This window comes from Limulus polyphemus, unplaced genomic scaffold, assembly GCF_000517525.1.
Source record: "Limulus polyphemus unplaced genomic scaffold, Limulus_polyphemus-2.1.2 Scaffold907, whole genome shotgun sequence".
In the NCBI taxonomy this organism is placed as follows: domain Eukaryota; kingdom Metazoa; phylum Arthropoda; class Merostomata; order Xiphosura; family Limulidae; genus Limulus; species Limulus polyphemus.
Window position 1 is genome coordinate 10,054 of NW_013666517.1, and position 21,216 is coordinate 31,269.

At 32.3% G+C, this 21,216-nt stretch overlaps 1 protein-coding gene across 1 annotated transcript in view; it reads right to left on the reverse strand.

The window, feature by feature from the left end:
• The window catches only part of LOC106461160 (sodium/potassium-transporting ATPase subunit alpha-like), a 16,358-nt gene extending 7,173 nt beyond the window's left edge, over positions 1–9,185 (reverse strand). Inside the window, exon 1 of the mRNA XM_013920954.2 lies at positions 9,103–9,185. Within this exon, the coding sequence (XP_013776408.1) occupies positions 9,103–9,135 (33 nt within the window). The 5' untranslated portion in view covers positions 9,136–9,185. The remainder of the gene's footprint in view (positions 1–9,102) is intronic.
• Positions 9,186–21,216: the final 12,031 nt, after the last annotated feature.

The window sequence follows — 21,216 nt, forward strand, 5'->3', positions numbered from 1 at the left end:
TAAACGGAGACATAACAATATAGATTTTTGTGTGACATGTGATATGTTGAATGCAGCATTGGTTCAAATTAGATGTTTATGATGTCCAAATACAAAGTCTGTAGTTTATTACGAATAGGAAACTCAAATTACCGATACTGACAAGCTAGAATATAAAATAAGAACATCTTATATTTTTATTTGCTGAGATATCGCTACATTTACTGAATCAAACTCAGTGGCCCCGTCCATCTCTTTCCATTTTGGGAAACACTTGCATACACCTACTTCTGTCTATCATGTGTGAGTGACCAATCGAAAGCTCAGAATGTCCACACGTGGTTCTCCAAGCCTTTGCAAAGTATTTACACGGGAAACCCTTTCTTTTCATGGCAAATTTCAAGCAATAAGGTAAAGTTTTAGTGAACTAAAAGACAGCTTAGTTAGCAAGCTTGATAAATTATAGTGGAATTCTATGGTATTAATTTAGTAATTTATGTGCTATTTCAAAATGTGTATATAAAACTTAAAAAAAAAGAGTATTTTGTTTCACATCCTCCACCTGCTAAATTTGATAAGGCAACCCATGGCAAACATAAAACGAGTTTAAAGTTCGTAACTAGAAAAGATAATTACTTGCTACACTTCTTTATTTACTGTTCTGTATTTAAAAAAAAAAAACAAGTTTAAGGACTTATTTCTAAATAGTAATAACATATGTGCATATACAATTTATTAAGACCGAAATGTGACTGTATGTTACAAAATACTAGTCCACTAAAACAGCCAAGACAGGTTACTTTGTAAAGGCCAGTTATATATTCTTGGATTCAGTAAGATGAGTGAGTGCATGTGTGCCACTCATTGCAACTTCTGTAATGTTAGCCAGGCACAGCTGAAAGATCAATATGATAAAAATGTATAACGAGATTTCAGCTATTTAGACTAAACATGTGTTTTCGTGATATAATTAGTAGTCATTCTAGAATGAAAAAAGCATAATTTATATTTATTTCCTAATTTTTATGGTGGTTTCAAGGTCAGTCAAATCATCTCATCCCCTACAGAGATACAGTAGTGAAAGGAGGTTATAATGATTTTGCATGTGAAATTTGAAAATGTTGTGGTGCATAAAAGTATTTTTAATGGATATACAAGACTGTTCAGTTTAATAGTTATTATTTAGTGATTTAATATTTAATTTATTTTTCATAACAGGGGAGTTAAAAGTAAACATTTTAAAGGCGCTAGTTATGACAAGTTTTGTTGGGTAACTCTAGGAGTCATACTTTGTGGTTGCAATTACATTATTGTCTCGGCTGCACTAATATTGTTAACGTCATGTGACTCGAATCTTCGGTATTTTTCTCGTTACATTAACCGAGTATTGTTACCTTACAGTGTCGTTTAGAAAAAGTTCGAGGCTTCAGTTGGGAAAAGTATAAATATAGGCGACCAAGCGAGTGTTAGTCAAATGAAGTAAAGTGAAGTCAGGTGCAGTTCAGTCAGAAAATTAGTTAGCAAAAGAAAAAGTGAAGTTAAACGAGATGTGAGTGATTAACCATAACAGATGATATTTTAAAGCGAGTTTCTGTTTAATAGAAATAAGGAGAATAATTTGTCTTTTCAAAGGGTGTTCTAAAGTAACTGAACTCTTCTGTGTGGACTTTCATGACAAGGAGACAATTATTTGAAGTTCAGGATACATTAGTGATAACCAATGGGGTAGAGTAAGTGTATTATTCACTGATACTATTGTGATAAGAGTAGAGAAAAATATCTGTCTTGTCAATTGGATTCTAAAGTAATTGAATCTGCCTAAGTAGACTTTTGACAAGAAAAAATAATTATCTAGAGTTTAAGATACAGCTGTGATATTTTATAGTGTAAAGAATTTTTGTACGCACGTTTGACCTGTTTTGAATATGTTATTTTAAAACAAGTGGATTGAGTGCTGTCTGTTTATTGTTCGAATTTATCGCCAACAAGTCACAGACACCTAGTGTAGAAGAATCCTTATCACCCCGATATAGGTAAAAACATAACAATCTTAAAATCAAAATTATTTTGCATCTTGGTTTGTCAACATCAGAGAAGTAAAAAAAGTCAGCCAGTAATGGTAGGGCTAGTAGCATAGTTCCAGTTTGACTGTACTCCATTAATCAGTTTTGTTTTTTCTCATCTAACCATCTTACAGTTCTACTGACAAGTCTTACCCAACCTCCAAGCAATGTGATTTTCCTATCTAAAATCTTCTGTAGCACCTCAAATCTTTTTTTGTAACTCTAAGTACATCAAGTTTAAACCCTTTCCATCATCGAAAAACAAACCAGTATATACGATTAAATTGTAGATAACAAACACTAAAATCCGTTATGATTAATTATTTTTATTGTATTTTAAGCACTAAAAAAAAATAAAAAAACTGAACAGTCATGAACTTTTACTTCAACTCATATAAAGATCACCAGAAAGTTACTAACAGAATCAATAAGTTGTGTTATTATATTAAAAATATAATAATAATAGGACTTTTTCAGTTCAACCATACTCCTTACATCACTTCCTTCAGTATACGAACTGTTAGCAACCACATTTGTATTGCATTCATTCTTATACATACATACATATATATATATATATATATATATATAACTTACTTCTACACAGAACACTTTCTCTAAAGTATCCACGTAGTACTAGATGTACTTTCACTGGGTCCCAAAAATGTTTTGTTTCAAAAGTACATAAAACCAAAATTACGATTGACAAATATTTGTATTTCTTGCCTTTGAAGTTCATATGTCATGCTGCATTTTAGCCTACACAGTGCACAAGCGGAAGTCACGTGACCCTGGTAACACGTCATGAGTTTCTAGAAGGATCGTGACTATTCCTGGCAACTCTAGTGTTTGCCACCAGACACCCTCTATTTTTGTATATAAGCCCGGCAAATAAAGCGGAGAGAAAGAGTGACAGCATATATAATAGCAGATTGAAGACAGATAATTGAGTAAAGTGAGCGGTAGTGACCGTAAGAAAAGTGCGTGAATCGTTGTGAATAAAGCGTGTGTTTAAGATAAAGTGACTGTGGAAATTGCAAGTTGTATTGAGAAAGAATAAACTAGTTTTATTTAAAGAAAGGACTTGTATCGCTGAAGTTCTTCGAGGAGACTTTATACCGGAAATTAACAAACGACCAGAGATGCAACAGTGGTATGCATACGTTTTACTGACGTCATGAGACAGTACAAATTGCAACGTTAAGCGCCCCTTATGTGATATCATTGTAGTGTCTACTGGCTCACAAACAGACAACACACTACTGTATAATGGTGCAGTGGTTAAAACAGGTGACCCCTCTCTATGCGCACTTCAGGGAAATAATTGCAAGTCTTATTTTCAATACTGCAACTTTACACAAGCTGGAAGCTCTGCAAGATAAATTAAACATGTTTCACTCTTCCAGTCACGAATTTCAATAATAAATTGAGTAATATACTAGATACAATTACTACTATAAAAATTAACATTTTTTAATATTACCGCAAATTATAATTTCAATTTGTTAATAAGACTACCAATGCTTTATTTAGGTGAAGCTTAATATATTTTCTGTGAAATTGTAATTAAAAATAAATACAATATATAGTATTTTTTATAAATCTTGTTATTCTCACATCTACGGCCTGTTATTTAAGTAACTATCCCGAAAAACCACAATGCTTACACGAATCTCTTCATTGAATTCAAGGAAGTATTTCGTACATTGCAATTTCAATGTAACCTATATATCGTGTAAGCAGGCAGTAGCTTCTGGTGGTCACCTACCAATCAACTAGCAAGTCGAAAATGGTTACACCAAGTTAGGTATGAAATTGCTAAGTCACGTTATTTATTGTTTTTCCGAGTACGTGTTTGCCGTCCCTGAATTACAACGTAAGTGACTTGCCAATTTAATTGCGTCACATTTCTCCAAGAAAGTAGTCTTTTCAGCTATGTGAGCCAATTGCAAACGCCACTATCAGGCAGATAAGTAATCATATTAATTCAATATACATTTTTTAAATTTAAGTATCAATAATGCGTTATACATATACGCCTACATCAAAAATTGCAAATAATTTTCCTGGTGTTTTTTTTTAAATCTGTATTAAGACTTTAAAGTTTAAGTCGGTGAACTTAAATTAACTTTAAGTTTAAATTTATTATACTAAGAAATTGACTTATCAGAAATCGTAGTTTACGAAAAAATATTCTTTGGAAGAACAAAGTTATCATATCATACGTTAATAGTATCTTACATGTTGAAAATTTGACTATAATTCAACATATATTTGTGGGAATGCCAATTTCAAATAAGCAGGCCTAATAATATTAATATAATTTTCACATGTCAGTTCCTTTGCCCTAAACAGAAAATGTTGGCAGGTAAAAAAATTAGGAGAATGGATTTAAGTATGTTACTTTGTACATTTCACTAATTTTTTAAAGGTAATCTTGAAACAATTATGTAACAGTAATTATAAGATAATGAAAATGCTACGACTAGCATTCTGTCCACAATATCCTCAACAATGATCTAGGGCATGCTACATTATGTAGACTAAAAAATATTATCCATTTAGAGACTGCTCATAGTAGGACTTAAAAAGTCTATTCACGTATATACTTTAATATAATTTAATGAGTCTTTCAATTCAGTTTAACTTGGACATGAGACTAGGTGAAAGAAGGCTGTTTACCCTATTAAGGTCACCCAACAAAGAAACTAGTCCTAATTAAGTAATTTCTTACCTCCATAAAACTGTTGAACAAAAATCCAAACTACCAGCACACACTAATCCATTAAACCATTCAAGTTAGTTATATATAACTTTCATAATAACCAGCCTAAGGATACTAATGTCCAAATTTTTAAAAAACTTAATTTCATCAACATACAAATTCTGTTAATGACATTAATTTAGAAATGCTGATCTTAACAAATGAGAAACAAATTTTGCATAAGATTGATGTAATACTTTAACAAGTACTTAATATATGCTAATAATACAGCAAATGGTTTGGATATTTTTCCTAATGAATGAAGACAAATATTCAGAGAATATCTTCACTGGATTAATGGATTACACTAGCGTTTCAAAGTTGATAATAATTTATCAATAACTTTTAATTCACCTTGCAGAGGAAAAGATTATGTCAACCATTTGTTATTAATCACAAAAAAATATAATTACAGTTATTGGTTTTAGGACCTATTGTTCATTTAAATAACTGACTTAGATGGTTTTTGAGAAGCAGAATTTCTAAAATTGCTAATATATAAGACATGCATTTCTTGACACTGCTTTTATTCCAAAAAAGACCTTAACAGTCTTATTGAATAGGCCAGAATGACAAAGATTAGTTTAACACTAACACCTAAAAATGTAATGAAGTACACTAAACTTAGGAAAAATTTTAAAATAATTTAGTGAAATATGATATTGTAAAAAAGCCAACATGGGGTTCACTTAAGGGAACTAACAAGGTTGACTTTTTAAAGATGTTGCTTATCTGGATGATGGATATGGTGCAAAAAGTTGGATAGGGATAAAACTAGTTGATCAGATTCTATGGTGGCTGGGTAAAAAAAAAGCAAAAAGTGTTATTAATGAAGCCCAGTGAAACAACCTTTGTTACAAGTGATGTGCCTCAGGGACAAGTGCTTAGGCTTTTTATTATTTACATTAATGATATTGATAGGGATATAATTAGTAAAATTTCATGATGGTATTTCTAGCTATTGAGGATGTCAAGAAACTACAGAATAACTTAGATCAATTAGTATGTTATGTGAAATCTACACTACTAGTGGAATCACTCGACTTAAACTAGCAGTTTAGATAAAAAAAAAATATATATATAAAAAAACAGGCTAGGCTCCAGTTAAGAAAGTTATAAATGAAAGAAGAATAATCAATAACATACTTAAAATTTGCAGATGATATTAAGGTCTTGGATGTTACTGGCTATGATGAAGATGCTGTTGCTTCACAAAAATATTTATATCATTTGGTATGTTGGGCAAATAAATGGCAGATTAGCTTTTAATTATAATAAGTGCAATGTAATGCATGTGGGTTATCATAATTTGAATTATATGTATAATTTTGATGGGAATAATCTTAGTGGTGTTATGGAAGAAAAATATTATGGGGTAGTGGTTGATCACTCTGTTAAGCCATACAAGAAGTGTGCTGTTGCTTGTGGTAAGGCAAATATGATTTTAGGTTGCATCTACAAAAATATTGAATACAAGTTTAAAGAGGTTATAATTAGGCCACATTTAAAGAACTATGTTCAGTCATGGACTCCTTACTTAAGGAAGGGCAGTGAATTTTTGAAAGGGTTCAGAGGAAAGCTGTTAGAATGGGATGGAAAGGTTGTCACACAAGGACAAGTTAAAAATCTCCAAAATTGTTTTATTTGATGCTTAAGATTGTTAAGGGAATTGATAGTATAAATGCAGCAAATATTTTCCTACTTAATAATTAATAAAAATGTTAGGACTATGGGACACAAGTATAAATTTTGGCAGGGTAGGTGTCATCTTTAGCTAATAGTTATTTTTCTAAAAGAGTAGTTGGCCTTTAGCATAGGTTGCCTTCAGATGTGATGGATACAGTAAAATCTGAAAGAAGTTTATTGAAAGGCTTAATAAATATCTGAATGATAAGGGATGGCTTTAACATAGGCCTTTAGCATAGGTTGCCTTCAGATGTGATGGATACAGTAAAATCTGAAAGAAGTTTATTGAAAGGCTTAATAAATATCTGAATGATAAGGGATGGCTTTAAGGTTTTTTTTTTAAAGTTTTAATGGATGGGACTGTCCAGATGGACTAACAAGTTCATTGCTCTTAAATTTTATATTTGTTATGTATTAGGGGCATTGAAAGAGTTCAGGGCTCTAGTTGAAATGGGAGATTATGATACAATGGGAATTACTGAAATTTGGTTAGATCTGGAGAATAATAGGAATTACTTTGAAACTCTAGGTTACAAGTTATTTAGTGGATATAGACTTATTAAAAGAAATGGTGGGATAGCTCTCTATTTTAACTGGAGCCTGTTAGAACTAGACACATAGAAATGGAAATCAAGAGGTGGAATATATACGAGTTACAAGGAAAGAGTTTTTAATGTGCAATTGTTATACCCATCTGATGAAACAGAAGGTATAAATGAGAAATTGTAAAATTAAATAGTGGTTGCTACTAATAAGAACAATGATGTGATAATTTTGGGATAATTTTAGACACATTGAATAGGATTGTATGAAGTCAGGTAGTAAAGGAGAGATATTTCACGAAGTGGTTCAGAAAGCCATCCGGGAAGGGAAATGCCATTTTAGATTTATTGTTAACTTAGTATTAATGGGGATATGTTTGCAAGTTTTGACGTACTGGAACGTTTAGGGAAGAGTGACTATTGCATAATTAGGTTGGATGTTTTGCTAGTGTTGAGATAAAAGTAAATTAAACTTTTTGGTATTTCTAGCTATTGAAGATGTTGAGGTATTTCAGAATGACTTGACTCAGTTGGTAAATTAAACACATACTTAGCAAATGATCTTTATAGTATGTGGAAGATAATGTATTTGGATTATCATAATTTGAATCACACATTTAATACAAATGGAAACAAACTCTGTAAATAAGAACCTTGACATAGTGATGGATAAACTGAAACAGTGCTCTTTTGTTAGTATTAAGCTAATAGAACATCAAGATCTTCAGTGATGGGTTCCTGATATTGAACACACATGACGGAATTTCAAAAACTTTGTATAAAACTAAACAATGTACGATATGCTTAGAACCCAAACTAAAACAATATCTTTAATTTCTTGTGTATGGCTACCCAATAATTTTCAGTCATGCAAAAATAGTAGCCTTTGGCTTATCTTACAACTCCCAAGATGTGCTTTAAGCAAACAGTTTTTGTTTCTTAGAACTTTAGGGTGTATTTATAGATGTATTGATTACAACTCAAATAAAGTAATTATCTCTATACAGATCACTAATTAGGTATTACTTGAAAATACTGTGTAGATATTTGGTCTCCTTATCCAAGAAAGGATATTAACTTACTAGAAAGGGTTCAAAGGAGGGCACCTAGGACAATTCCAGGGATGGAAGGATTATCTTACAGGGATAAGTAAAAGTTTCTTAATGAATTTTCTCTTGAGAAAAGAATATGAAGTGATCTGATTTAAGTTTACAAAATTGCCCAGGAGGTCAGTAGGATTAAGCCTCTTGCCTTTTTTTTATGCTGTATTCCGAGGATAATAGGATGAGAGGACAAAAGTTTAATATTTGGAAAAGACAATCTAGGCTCCAGTTAAAACAGTTTATTGAAACATTTAATGTTAAAGATTAACTTACACACGAAGAATATAAATATAGTCGAATATTTAACAAGTTAGCAGAGCAAGGCTAAATTCAATGATATTTATTATTGTTGCTTTTGCATTACAAAAGAATTACGCACCTGAAACCCCAGCTTATAAAGCACAAAATACTAATAAATAATATGAAAATGTATTTGTAATAGCGAAACTTTATTTTTCAGTTCAATTTAGGTTACATTATAAAATGCAACTTATGGTTTGAATTTATAGGAGCAACACTTAAGTTACAAACAATTTAAACTTCCTATTAAACATTACTTTGTTTTTTAAAACTAAAACTTAGGAAAAGAAAGATAAAATATTTTTCACTGATCAGTACCAGTAGAATCACTATTAGTACTATTTAGTTACTATTGTTAATATTAATAAAAGTAATATCGTTAATACTAGGAAGTTGCGTTATAGCACGGCAAAAAAACATGTATTATGTTTGCGGTTTTCATTTCGAATGATTTACACTGATTTTTTTATAATTATTTAGCATATCCCATTGTATATTATTGTAACTCGCACATTTTTACTCCTACCTTGGCTATTAATCTTCTGAAAGCATTAAACAATTGTTTAAAATATTTAAAATTAAAATCCGCTTCCAAAAATAATTTATCCAAAACTAAGTTGATGGTATATAATTTATCATTACGAAATAAAGGTTATAATACTTACTCGATCGTCTACTTTTCCCTTACTAGACTGCATCTTTCCCCGACTGCAAACGAACCTGAATTGTATGTGTAATCATTGTATTTATTTATTTCTAGGAGGCGCCAAGTGTTATGACACCATGAATATGACTTGCAAAATCGAGAAACAACTTTCATCTAGTTAAAAGCAGTTTCTGTGTTGTAACAGTACTTGTATATCAATGATGTATAAAATCGTTACTAACAAGTTATAGACGCTGATATTTCTCTCGTTAACATTTTCATTTAATAGTTGCAAATGGAATATCCGCTTTTATAGGTATTATTAATAACTAGTAGTAATTAAAAAAAATATGATTCTAGTGTAACGATGTTATCATTACCCTTTGAAGTTAGCTTTCTTACATAATTTTGTTGTTTCTTTGAAAAGCTTAAGTACGGAGTGAAACATGAATTACCAGCCATTATCAGATAAATATTAAAGCTGCAACCTCATTGTATTTAGAACTTGGTCATTAATACAACATGTCTATGTCTATTGAAACCCTGCATTAAAAACAAGTAAAAACAATGCAAACAAGATAGCAGGGATGGCATTTGCGTCATTCCTACATAATAGAACATGCAAGAATTAACGTGTAGCAATATATATAATTATTCAATGACATGAATTCAGTTCACAGCAATTGAATTACATAAATAATTCTTAAACGGTTATGTAAGCACATCTCCATAACAATCGCTTCTGAAAATAACTTACTTTAACTTTCACACAATATAAACTAAATAATAATCTCGTATTAAACTGAAAATGAACAGTTGTGTATATCTAACAACAATTTTAGGTGAAGTGATTTCTAATACTTTGCCAGCTTTTGGCATTTAAACAATAACTTTAAAGTAATGTATTGCATATATAAATAACATCTCATAATCTTTTATCTCTCATTGTCCAGCTTAACTGACGAGTTTTGGTATTGAAAGAAATAAGTTTTGAGCAGTGACTTGTGGGAGACAAAAAATAAGCCTGAAATGTTATTTTTACACACCTCTGATTTTAAATCTGCAAAGAACAAATTAAAATGAATTTGTAAAAAATATTTTTGTCCAGTCTCTTTCTTTCTCAAAGTCAGAGAACTCATAATTGCTCTATAAGATACATCTTATTGAACCCCCAATAAATATTAAGCAGGCACACTCAGTTTTACCTGAATATACTACAATATTTATATAAAGTTGCTGTGTCTTATATCTAACTAAAGATTTATATCGATGGTGGTTAAACAGCTTTGCCTGGGATTATCGAACATTTAACATGCTGGATTGTAAATCGCAGGTTCGGCAGTTCGTGTCCTGTTGCCACAAAATTCCACCCCGTAATTTGGAGCCTTGGGGGCGTTATAAGAGTGATGATCAAATCCCAGTATTCAATAAGAATAAGCCATATGTTGTGATGGGTGCTACTGACTATCTTCCTTCCGTTTAGTCTATTATACAGTTAAAAAATTAGAGACCTTTATTACTGATTTGCTATAAACACAATGAATTTGTTTCTTTGTCTTTCATCTTTATCCTGTCTTATGTTATGCATACAATTTTGTATAAATATTTTGGCAGTTTTCCAGGGGAGCATTGTAACTCCCCTTAATAATGTTATGGTGATGTACTGGTTTATTTATTTATTTTTATGTTTGTACAAATATGTACTTATAATATATAAAATTGAAGTCACCATTCACACAAAATATTTTAGTAATTTAAGGTATAATTTACAAAGAAAGTCTATGTAAAACTTGATATGGTATTAGTTGGGGTTATTACTTAATGTGGTTAGATGGCTGCCGAACTTGTAAACCCATATCTACACTTGTATATTAACTAGAGTATGGGTTCAGGTGTTTTAATGCAAGTTTTGGAGACAAAAATAGTTTATTTACATTCCGATTTGATGAAAATAATTTATAAGGTTGAAATTCAAGACAGGTAACGAAAATCACATACATATGAGGATTTGTATGTTAAATTTGTTGGATATCCTAATATCAGCTGTGGCATAGGCTTTTTCATAAATCAGTGGCTCCAGTACTAAAGAAATGGTATGAAGTAGATCTCGTTTGAACGTTTTTTCTTGTTTTATATTATGCTTAATGCAACTTATAATACTACATATGCTTACCAGTGTTATCCTTTGTTAACAACTTGAACTTTTACACGCATGTTATACATATACTGTATTTAGCATTTTACTAAAAATGTTATAGTTTGAAAGACCAACAGCACCTGTTTAATTTATTCTTTCGTCGCTAATAAGTACATCTTTATACTAAGTAGTTATAGCAAATTGTAATTGTTAACATTCGGAATGTGACAGAAACTTCTGACCAAAACATCATACCAAAAATAATCATATCTGTCATAGAATAAATGAGAAGAAAAAAAAGAGCTTATCTGTTTTAACATACAATATTATTAAAACATGCAACTGTGTACAACAAACATCAATTTAACACAACTGGTAAGTACTGTATATGTATTTGCTATTGCCACACCAAAATGTTTTCACGTGAGTTACATGTAGTCGTAACATAGTGTTGTCAACAGTGGGGTGGATTAGTTGTGCCCATTTTCAGTATTGTTGATCACAAATTTCAAAGTATTTATCTTCAGAATTTGAACTGTTAAACATTTCTCATTTATTTTCTGTGTTTATTTTACTGTCAAAGACTGAATTAGAAATCTCGCTTAAAATAAATCAACAAATCACCATTTGTGTTATTAGACTATTTACGTGATACCGAAATACGATACTCTCGAAAGCACACATACACAGAAATAATCCGACTTGACCCGTTCTCCGAGAACACGATGTGCACCCTAACCATCAGGTTATACCACACCACAAATGTAGAGGAAGAATGCATTGTACTATGATACAATGTATTGATAAGAAGATTTGGTTGATGAATGGTAAAAATATCATTGTCCAATGCACAACATCTTGCTTCGTCAATTTCTCATAGTAATAATGCTTTATTGTCTCCTTATGGAGGACCAACTCCACATTAATAAATAAAACATACAAACTAATAGGCATTCCATTATTTTGTCCAATCCCGGTATAGCCTTGGGTTTGTATATAAACGTAGTTTGAATACTATTAAGTATCAATTATTTAGCCACAGATGCTCATGGTAACAAAGAAATAGGTTTGTAAGAGTCCGTCCCAAATGAATACTCGTAATGGTTTCTTTGAGTAGTTGTTCAAGCTATTACCCCAGGTGCAAGTCATCGTTATTAGGGAGCAAATGGTTTAGGCGGATCTGAATAGTTTTCTGAAGTGGAATATTTCTAAAGAATGAATCAATATCAAAACTAGCAATTATGTAGTCTTCAGCGCTAGAAAAACTGGGAGATTTTAAAGAGCTTAAGATGGGAACTAAAATTTAGTGGATTTGTTAGCATGGAAAATAATATTAAATAAGATAGGTCTGGGGAGTAAATATTTTTATTAACTAGTTTGCCACACTGGTCTACCACTGAAAAGACACCATATCAAATACATCAGAGCTATAATTATCGTGGGTATATAATAAAAGTAGTCGTATATTATGGGTAAAAGCCTTTGGGGTGGTATCTTGTTTTTGAATTTCTATTTAATATTTTAAAGATATTTTTACAAAGTACTAATAATAGAAGAAAATTAATTAAAATTTGAGGAAGTTTTATAATTACTTATATGAGACTAAAAACTAATAATTAGCATTTTTTAGATGTAACTGACCAACTAGATTTTTAGAAGAAATCATGATATATTTAGTGCATACTCTTCCATCCTATATCAGAGAGAGCATCAAAGTTCTTCTAGTGTTTAATGAAATTTTTCTAACTACTTCTAATCAATTACTATTCACACTGAGTCCTTGTATACTGTTACACCACATAATGAGGGTCTTGAATCTTTGAGGTTATACATCAATCAGCAACAAGTGTTAGAACCATCAAATACACTCAAGTAATCCTAGCTGAGCTGGTTTTGACATTAAATACCTCCTCTTTCAGTGACTTATTTTACAAAGAAATAAAAAGTGCAGCCATGAGTACCAAGATGGGATTGTTATTTGCCAATCTGTTTGTAAGTTATATAGAGTACAACATGTTTCAAACTTATGATGGAACTATACCTGTTTTATACTGATGATGTAGTTGTAATTTCAACTTAAAACACAGAAGAACTGTATAATTTCATCAATTTTGTTAATAATCATAATCCGTTTCTTCATTACAAAAGCAACGTTGCAAATCATCCAGTAAACTTCCTTGATACCACTCTAATCTTAACTACAGCGAATGTCATTTCAATATCCATCTATTACAATCCTACCGTCTTTTATTCTTTTCTGGATTACAACTCCAGTCATGACATATCTACTAAAAATGCCAAATCACAGTTTCAACATCTTAAGTTTCCCTGTAGTTGATGAACTGTCAGGTTTTCAAGATTAAGATTAGTTATTCTCTAGATATAATCAATTCAGCTCTCATAGATGCTGAAAAGATCAGCCATAATACATAATACAATGGAATACCCCCCCCCCCAAAAAAGAATAATTGCATAAACCAAGTCACTTTGATATTGACATCTCATCCATAAAACATCCAGGTTTCTAATATAATTAAAACAATCTTGGAATACTTCAAAACTACATTATTTTGGGAGATTATTTTATAGATATAAATAATTTTGTATCGACACAGTAAAACATAACATATATAGATAATGGCTGGAGACGGCTTGAATGGGTAATGAAATAAAACTTTAATATAAGTTTAACATAACAGTACTTGAGCCAATAGATAGTGTTTGTGTGTTCTGTAAGTAAGGTATACTTTGTTATTACCTTTCTTTAACAGTATTGCTTGAAATGCTTAATATTGTTACGACAGCGGAAGTCACGTGACCCTAGTAACACGTCATGATATTTTCGAAAGTTCGTGAATGCTCGATTGTTTACTAGATGTGCGGTATTTTTGTATATAAGACCACCAAGAAGTGACGGCAACAATGGAATTGAATTGCAGACAAAGATAGAGACGGATAATTGAGTCAAGTGCGTGAATCGTTCGTTGTGAATTATAGTGTTTGTTTAAGTTATAGCCTGACTGTGGAAATTAAGTGTATTGCAAAGTTGTATTGAGAAAGAATAAACTAGTTTTATTTAAGGAAGGACTTGTACCGCTAAAGTTTCTTCAGAAAGAATTTTTACGGAAAATTAACAAACGAACAGAGACATAACAATATATATATATATTGACACATGCACGGTTGAAGACATCAGAAGAAATTGCTTGTTTTCAATGTGACACACGTTGCTGCAAGTTCACGATGCAACATATAAAGTTAAATTAACACCATTTATACAATCAAACAGTTATTCACTTGTATATCCAAGTGCTTAGTTTATTACATTACTTGATTATAATGTGGACAACTATATGTAGAAGAAACAAGTTGTACATAGTCTGAATGAGCACGTGAACATGTTTTTAATAACCAAATTTGTAATCTAGACAATGGGTATTCATGCTATTCCATAAAGACATACTAGTCATTGTCGGTTGATGCAGTGTATATGGATTTTTGTGCAATTTTATTGTTGAACTGGATGCTGGAAAACTTACATACTCATAACTAGATGGATTATGGAAAGCAATCAGAAGGAGTGATGCGCTTTGGACACGATATCCTAATGATGGGTCCTTTTGCAGTTGAAACTACGCTGCAGAGCTATTTTCAATATGTACGGTTTTCAGATAGAACATGATCAGATGTGGCAGCATCAACTGTAATGGCGTGGTGAGGTCCAAGGTTCGTTTTAATACAAGGTACTCAACCCTCTATAAAACGACTACTGTGGTGTTCATTTTCCAAAACAGAGGCGTCTTGAGGGCATAAAGTATCAAATATATTTACTACTTGTTTTACGTAATTAAAAACCCGTGAAAAGTATTGTACAGTATTGTCATAACTTTAAAAATTACCACCCGATTTCTTAAGGTACATGGGTCTCAAACATTATAAACAGTAAAAAATTACATAATATACATAATCAAAATGGTTTTGCATTTCATAAAACTTTATATAATATTTGTATTATTAGGATATCAATACACACAGTTATCCAGCAAATAAGTTTAAATATCCACCAAACACAGATTCCAGAAATGTCATGTAGAGAATTAAAATCAGCTCGGACAGCAAAGGAAGTACAAGAAACCAGAAGTGCACAAACAAACCAAATTATTTATTTATTCTACACAATATGAATGTAAAATGTCTGTCTATAACGTCCTAGCCGGCTTCTATATTCGACTGAAAACTGCAACTGGATGCTGGAGTAGAGAGATGTTTTAAAGCATGCCTGCACAGGATAAAAACAAGATCAAGATTAATGAAATACAACAATGAGTTCCACTTCAACATTACATGACCCTTAGATCTCCTGCGTAGGTGATCATTCCTACTAAACTTTCTCAAAGGACATAAACCCACAAATGATAATAACTTGTTCAAGTCTCCGTACTATCCTTTAAAAATGAATATGAATTCACTCCAGTAGGACATGACACAGAAACAGCGCCAAGCATGAGTAAGCATTGTAGTATGTAACCTTCCTCTATGGTAGCAGATTGTTTCAGGTTTACAACTTTACTGGACATTTAGTTTAGAAAGATGATGTAACTACATGCAAAAGTACCTGCATGAAATTTAGAAAGAATTACCTAAATATGCATGAATAAACGTATATCATTTACTATTTATGGATGAATAAAATATGATGGTATATCCAATTGTATTACATCAGCGTTACTCACAACTTACTTGACATTAGCTTCCTGCTCATTTATAGTAGTCAAGCATTTAACTTTCTCACATGTGATTTTTCACCTAACTGTGTGAAAATGTCCGAGTATTTAGCACTTGTAAATCTTTGAATAAATTTAAACTGAGATAAGCATACTTCCCTGGTGTAAATTGTTTATATCGTATAGAGCTTTCCCCAAAGAAGACGAGTTTTTTTTGTTTGAAGTTAAGCACAAAGCTATACAATGAGATGTCTGTGCTTTGTCCACCACGGGTATCGAAACCCGGTTTATAGAGTTGTAAGTCACCGTGGTGCCACTGGGAGCACATGAGTTTGCTACTCTAATAAAAGCATTTAAAATCAAATATGAATGATGCTTTCGGGCTCTTTTGACACTTCCTTAAATAAAGTATTTATCGTCTTTCTAGCGTCTAGACCCTGTAGTTTCATGAAATCTTGAAAAAATTAAGTATAGCCTATATTATTCACGTTGTGTCCGCGAAATCTTCTACAGTTTGGGAGTTAGCAGGACTAAACGAGGTTACTCAGGGGGTGACCTTATCTATACGTATTTTCCTTACAAAGATATGTTAAAAAAGCTGATGGAAGGTGGCAGACATGACGGAGTCTAAGAGAAGATTCACAGAGTCGATGAACTCTAATCTGACATCATATTTTGTCTCGCCTGAAGATCCCGGAGGCGCCATGTTTGAAACTGTTTCATATCCACACTCACAAGCTAGCACTTATACTTGAATACTATGAGTAGGTGTCCTAAAAGGTTTTATTTTCGAGTAGCGATAGGAATAATTAGAGATAATGAAAGAGCTTTATCAGTACATTGGCGCTTTTATGAATCATGAAAGGGACTTTTAACCCCAGAGAAAAAAGTGGGTATTTTACACTAGTTTTTCGAAAAATGTATGAAATGCATTAATGTCAGAGGTATGTAAGTACGTAATTGGTGTTACATACATTTTACTTTCCTTCGTGATTGAAATATTATATCCTTCTGACCAAACAACAATACAAGAGTCTGAATTAAGACTATAGGCTACAATAACTTCATGATTTATGCATATATCCTATGACTATGCAGTTTACCTTTTCACATTTTCTTGTTACATCAGATTTGATCTGGATTTCGAAGCAGAAGATTCTGGTTCGAATACGCACCTTAAATTATGGGTGCATTATAAGAGTGTTGCCGAATTACTGCTCTCCCATTGGTCAGTAGTCCAAAGCTAGAGGTACTACTTTCCCTTTGGTCAGTAGTTCAAAGCTAGAGGTACTGCTCTCCCATTGGTCAGTAGTCCAAAGCTAGAGGTACTACTCTCCCTTGGTCAGCAGTTCAAAGCTAGAGGTACTACTCTCCCTTTGGTCAGTAGTCAAAGCTAGAGGTACTGCTCTCCCTTTGGTCAGTAGTTCAAAGCTAGAGCTACTGCTCTCCCTTTGGTCAGTAGTTCAAAGCTAGAGGTACTGCTCTCCCTTTGGTCAGTAGTTCAAAGCTAGAGGTACTACTTTCCCATTGGTCAGTAGTTCAAAGCTAGAGGCGGCGGCAAATAGTCTTAGAACATTAGCCATAATACAAAATACAAACACAATTTCGGCTTTTTTAGACCAAATTTTCGTTGTTATTATTTTTAACAGGTTCAAGTTTTGTGATAGTTTCCAATATAATAGGCTCTTGATTATCTTTTCAAACACTGGGCAATCAGCCTCTGCAGTAAGTTGAATACTGTAGGTAATGGTAATTAGATATTTTCATCATGAAATTGGTATATAATATACATCAATGTAACAATAAACCCGGTACTCATTAACTGAAGAAGTACATTCCTTAAGCCATAACTCTTTGACTGTACTCCTACACACTGTAAAGATGAAATAAAACTATTGACAGGTTACAGTTCGGTATTTTTGATAATCGATAATAGTGAAAATCAACAATCTGAACCGTTCAAAGTTGTAACGTTTTTTCTGAGATTGGTTTTGATATTTGACTTTTTAGTGTAACTGTTCTGAAGGTATCAAATACATGACGAATCTCAATCCAGTATTTATTACTAATAGAAACTAGTTGTGATGACGTTTCAACTTTTTTCGGCTCTTCATTTAGGCTAATCTTGAGAGAATCGGCACATGCACGTTGTTACACGTTAGGGAATTTGGAAATCAGATAAATAAAGATTTTGCCATGTGATAAGAGAATGCGTCTGCAAATTTTGACCTCACCATTAAGTTAAATTCTAGTGAACACTAGAGTTTAGAGTGAACTAAAATCTAAGTCTACTTTCTTGCTGCGACGACATGTCAACATAGACGATTATACTAACATAAGGAAGAAAGGGTGATTTGCATTTCCAGAATATGACCAAAAATTAACACACCTTTGATTTGCATTTCCAGAATATGACCAAAAATTAACACACCTTTGATTTCCTCCCAATATTATACGCTTATTAGATGTTAAAGATGTATGGAAATCTCATATTATTTCCACCGTTCTAGGAATGATTGGAATCGGTGTAAGAAAGCTCTTCAAGTTATAAGTCGTTTTAGCTCTACCAAAAAGTTATGTATTTTCTGAATATATAATTCATCTGTTGTTTCACTCAACAGTTTGGTTTGGTTGTTTGTAGTTAAGCACAAAGCTACACAAAGGGCTATCTGTGCTCTGCCCACCACGGGTATCGAAACCCGATTTCTAGCGTTGTAAGTCCGCAGACATACCGCTGTGCCACTGGGAGGCCAACAGTTTGGAGAAAAGCATGACATGTTCCAACTTTACAGGACCGAATTTGTCTGTCAATGTAATGAAAATTTTAGGGAATTCTGAAATTTCAAGTCTTTCGTGTGTGTTGTGAGTGACCGCCATTATCATAAACTTTTCATGTTAGTATTCTTTGTACTTGAATATTCTGTGATGATAATGACGTCCTCGATTATTTCTTGGGGTTTACAAGCAAAAACAATTGTAAAAATATGATACTTTTAATCACGTAATATGTCACTATTATTACATTCTAGTATTGCCTATTCATCTCTATATAGTTATAGTTTATACTAGAGCTTTAATGTTTAGCAATTATTTATTTTTGCATATCAAAATGCGTATAGCCATAGAAAGTACTTTGTGGGATATAGCTTTTATATTCTTTGTTTGCGTGAAATTGAATATTTTCACAATCAATATTGTGATGTATGATCTTGAAAATGAAAATAAATATAAAAAATAACTTCATTGTTAAAAACGAACGGCATACTGATTAAGGTGTATTTAATGGATATTTTTTAACATTTACAAAGAGAATCTATTCCACGCTCTAATGAAGACCAAACTTTTAAGTGCGTGTAGTGTGTGTTCTTTCTCGACACCATCTAATATTAAAGTAAAATTAAAATGCATTTTTATCTTAAGATCCAGAATCAATAAGAGCACTGCCTGCGAAGAAGTAGTTTTCGTAAGAAGATATTTCCCGGTGGGACAGCGGTAAGTTTACGAACTTACAATGCTAAAATCAAGGGTTCGATTCCCCGCGATGGATACAGTAGATAGCCTAATGTGGCTTTGTTCTATTATAAACAAACAAATCGCAAGAAGGTCGTCATTGCCATAACCTATCTGGATATTCGACAGAAAAGAATTGAGATAATTAACAAACTTAATGGTTTCTGTTGGTTTGTTTCTTTACTGAATTTCACACAAAGCTATTCGAAACTACCTGAGCTAGCATCCCTAATTTTGAAGCGACAAACTAAAGAGAAGATAGCTAATCAATACCATCCACCGTCAAATCGTGGGATACTCGAATTTAATAGTGGGATTACTAAAGAGAAGATAGCTAATCAATACCATCCACCGTCAAATCGTGGGATACTCGAATTTAATAGTGGGATTTCATCATCACTCTTATAACACTTCCCCATATACAGAGTTCGGCACACTAACCACTGTACCACGAATGGTAAAGGAAGACAGACAATGAATTATTCGAACTAAAATATAATTTTACCAATAATACAATAAATTATTACAGTAACACCAGAGAAAAGCGAATAAGTTGTACAAGACACTTGTATGTTATATTTGCTTTACTGCTTTTACGCCACCATATGGTGGTGATTGTGAAATATCTTTCTAAATGTCCTGTATTACTCCTTATAATTCATACATATGGTTTGGTGACCATTTGACATGTCCCAGCTACTGTATAAGCCTTTTCATCTTTAATATTTATACTGGGACTTTGTGCAGGCAAAGCCTTGTTTGGGAGTATTTCATCTGCTTCTGTGTTCCTTCTAGATATTGTTTCACTGCATTAACTGCATCTTTTTTATCATTGTCTTGTTGTAAGATGAATCTCTTCCCAACATGTCTTGTTTTCGAGGAAATGGGATGATGGATATAAATCTGCTCATACCTATCAATAATTAGGATGCCAGTAATTTTGTGTATATCTCCCACATCATTGTATTAATTCTCCAACATGCTTCACTGTAGATTTTGTACATTGACCATAATTCTGTTCTCTTCTTTCAATTGCAATTTGTATTCATTTGTAAAGAGACTCATTCTCCATCTTTGGTCACTTTAATGTTTGAAATTTGATGCTCATTTCAGCCTTTTGTATTATTTTTCTCCCTTAAGCAGTGGTTATTGAGCAGCTATACACCCAGTGAGGTCACTTTGGTCTAATGTCTATCTTACTGTTCTAGAGGTAGCATTTATACTTATATTTACACTAGGTCATTGGATGGTCATGTATCACACGAAAAAGCATAATTTGAGTTACCTAATATCGATTTGGAAGATTTTTAGATTTTATATCTCGACAGCTTTTATTATCAATAGAGTTCACATGCAGCTTTTAGTAAAACATAAAATTTCATTTCAGTTTGTTGCATCGAGTATATTTACCAACCAAAAAGTTTGATTTGTACATGTTTGTCCCGTGGTATTTCTGTATTCGAAGCTATGAATGTATTAACCACACTATTGCTGGTGTGGGACTATCTGTTTGGATGGAATAACGGCCAATCACAGTGTAAATTATCAATGTATCATCGATTCAGTGTATTCTGGAGCCGTTTATTTTCAAACAGTAAATAAGTGTCATTTCAATAATATTTACATTTTATACCAATTTTGTTCATTATTTTCATAAATATTTACAGTATTATGTATTAGGTAACGGAATCCATATCATGACCTTTTGGTTTACATTACAACCGCTGTCAAAACACCGAAAGAATAAGAAACCATTTCCCTG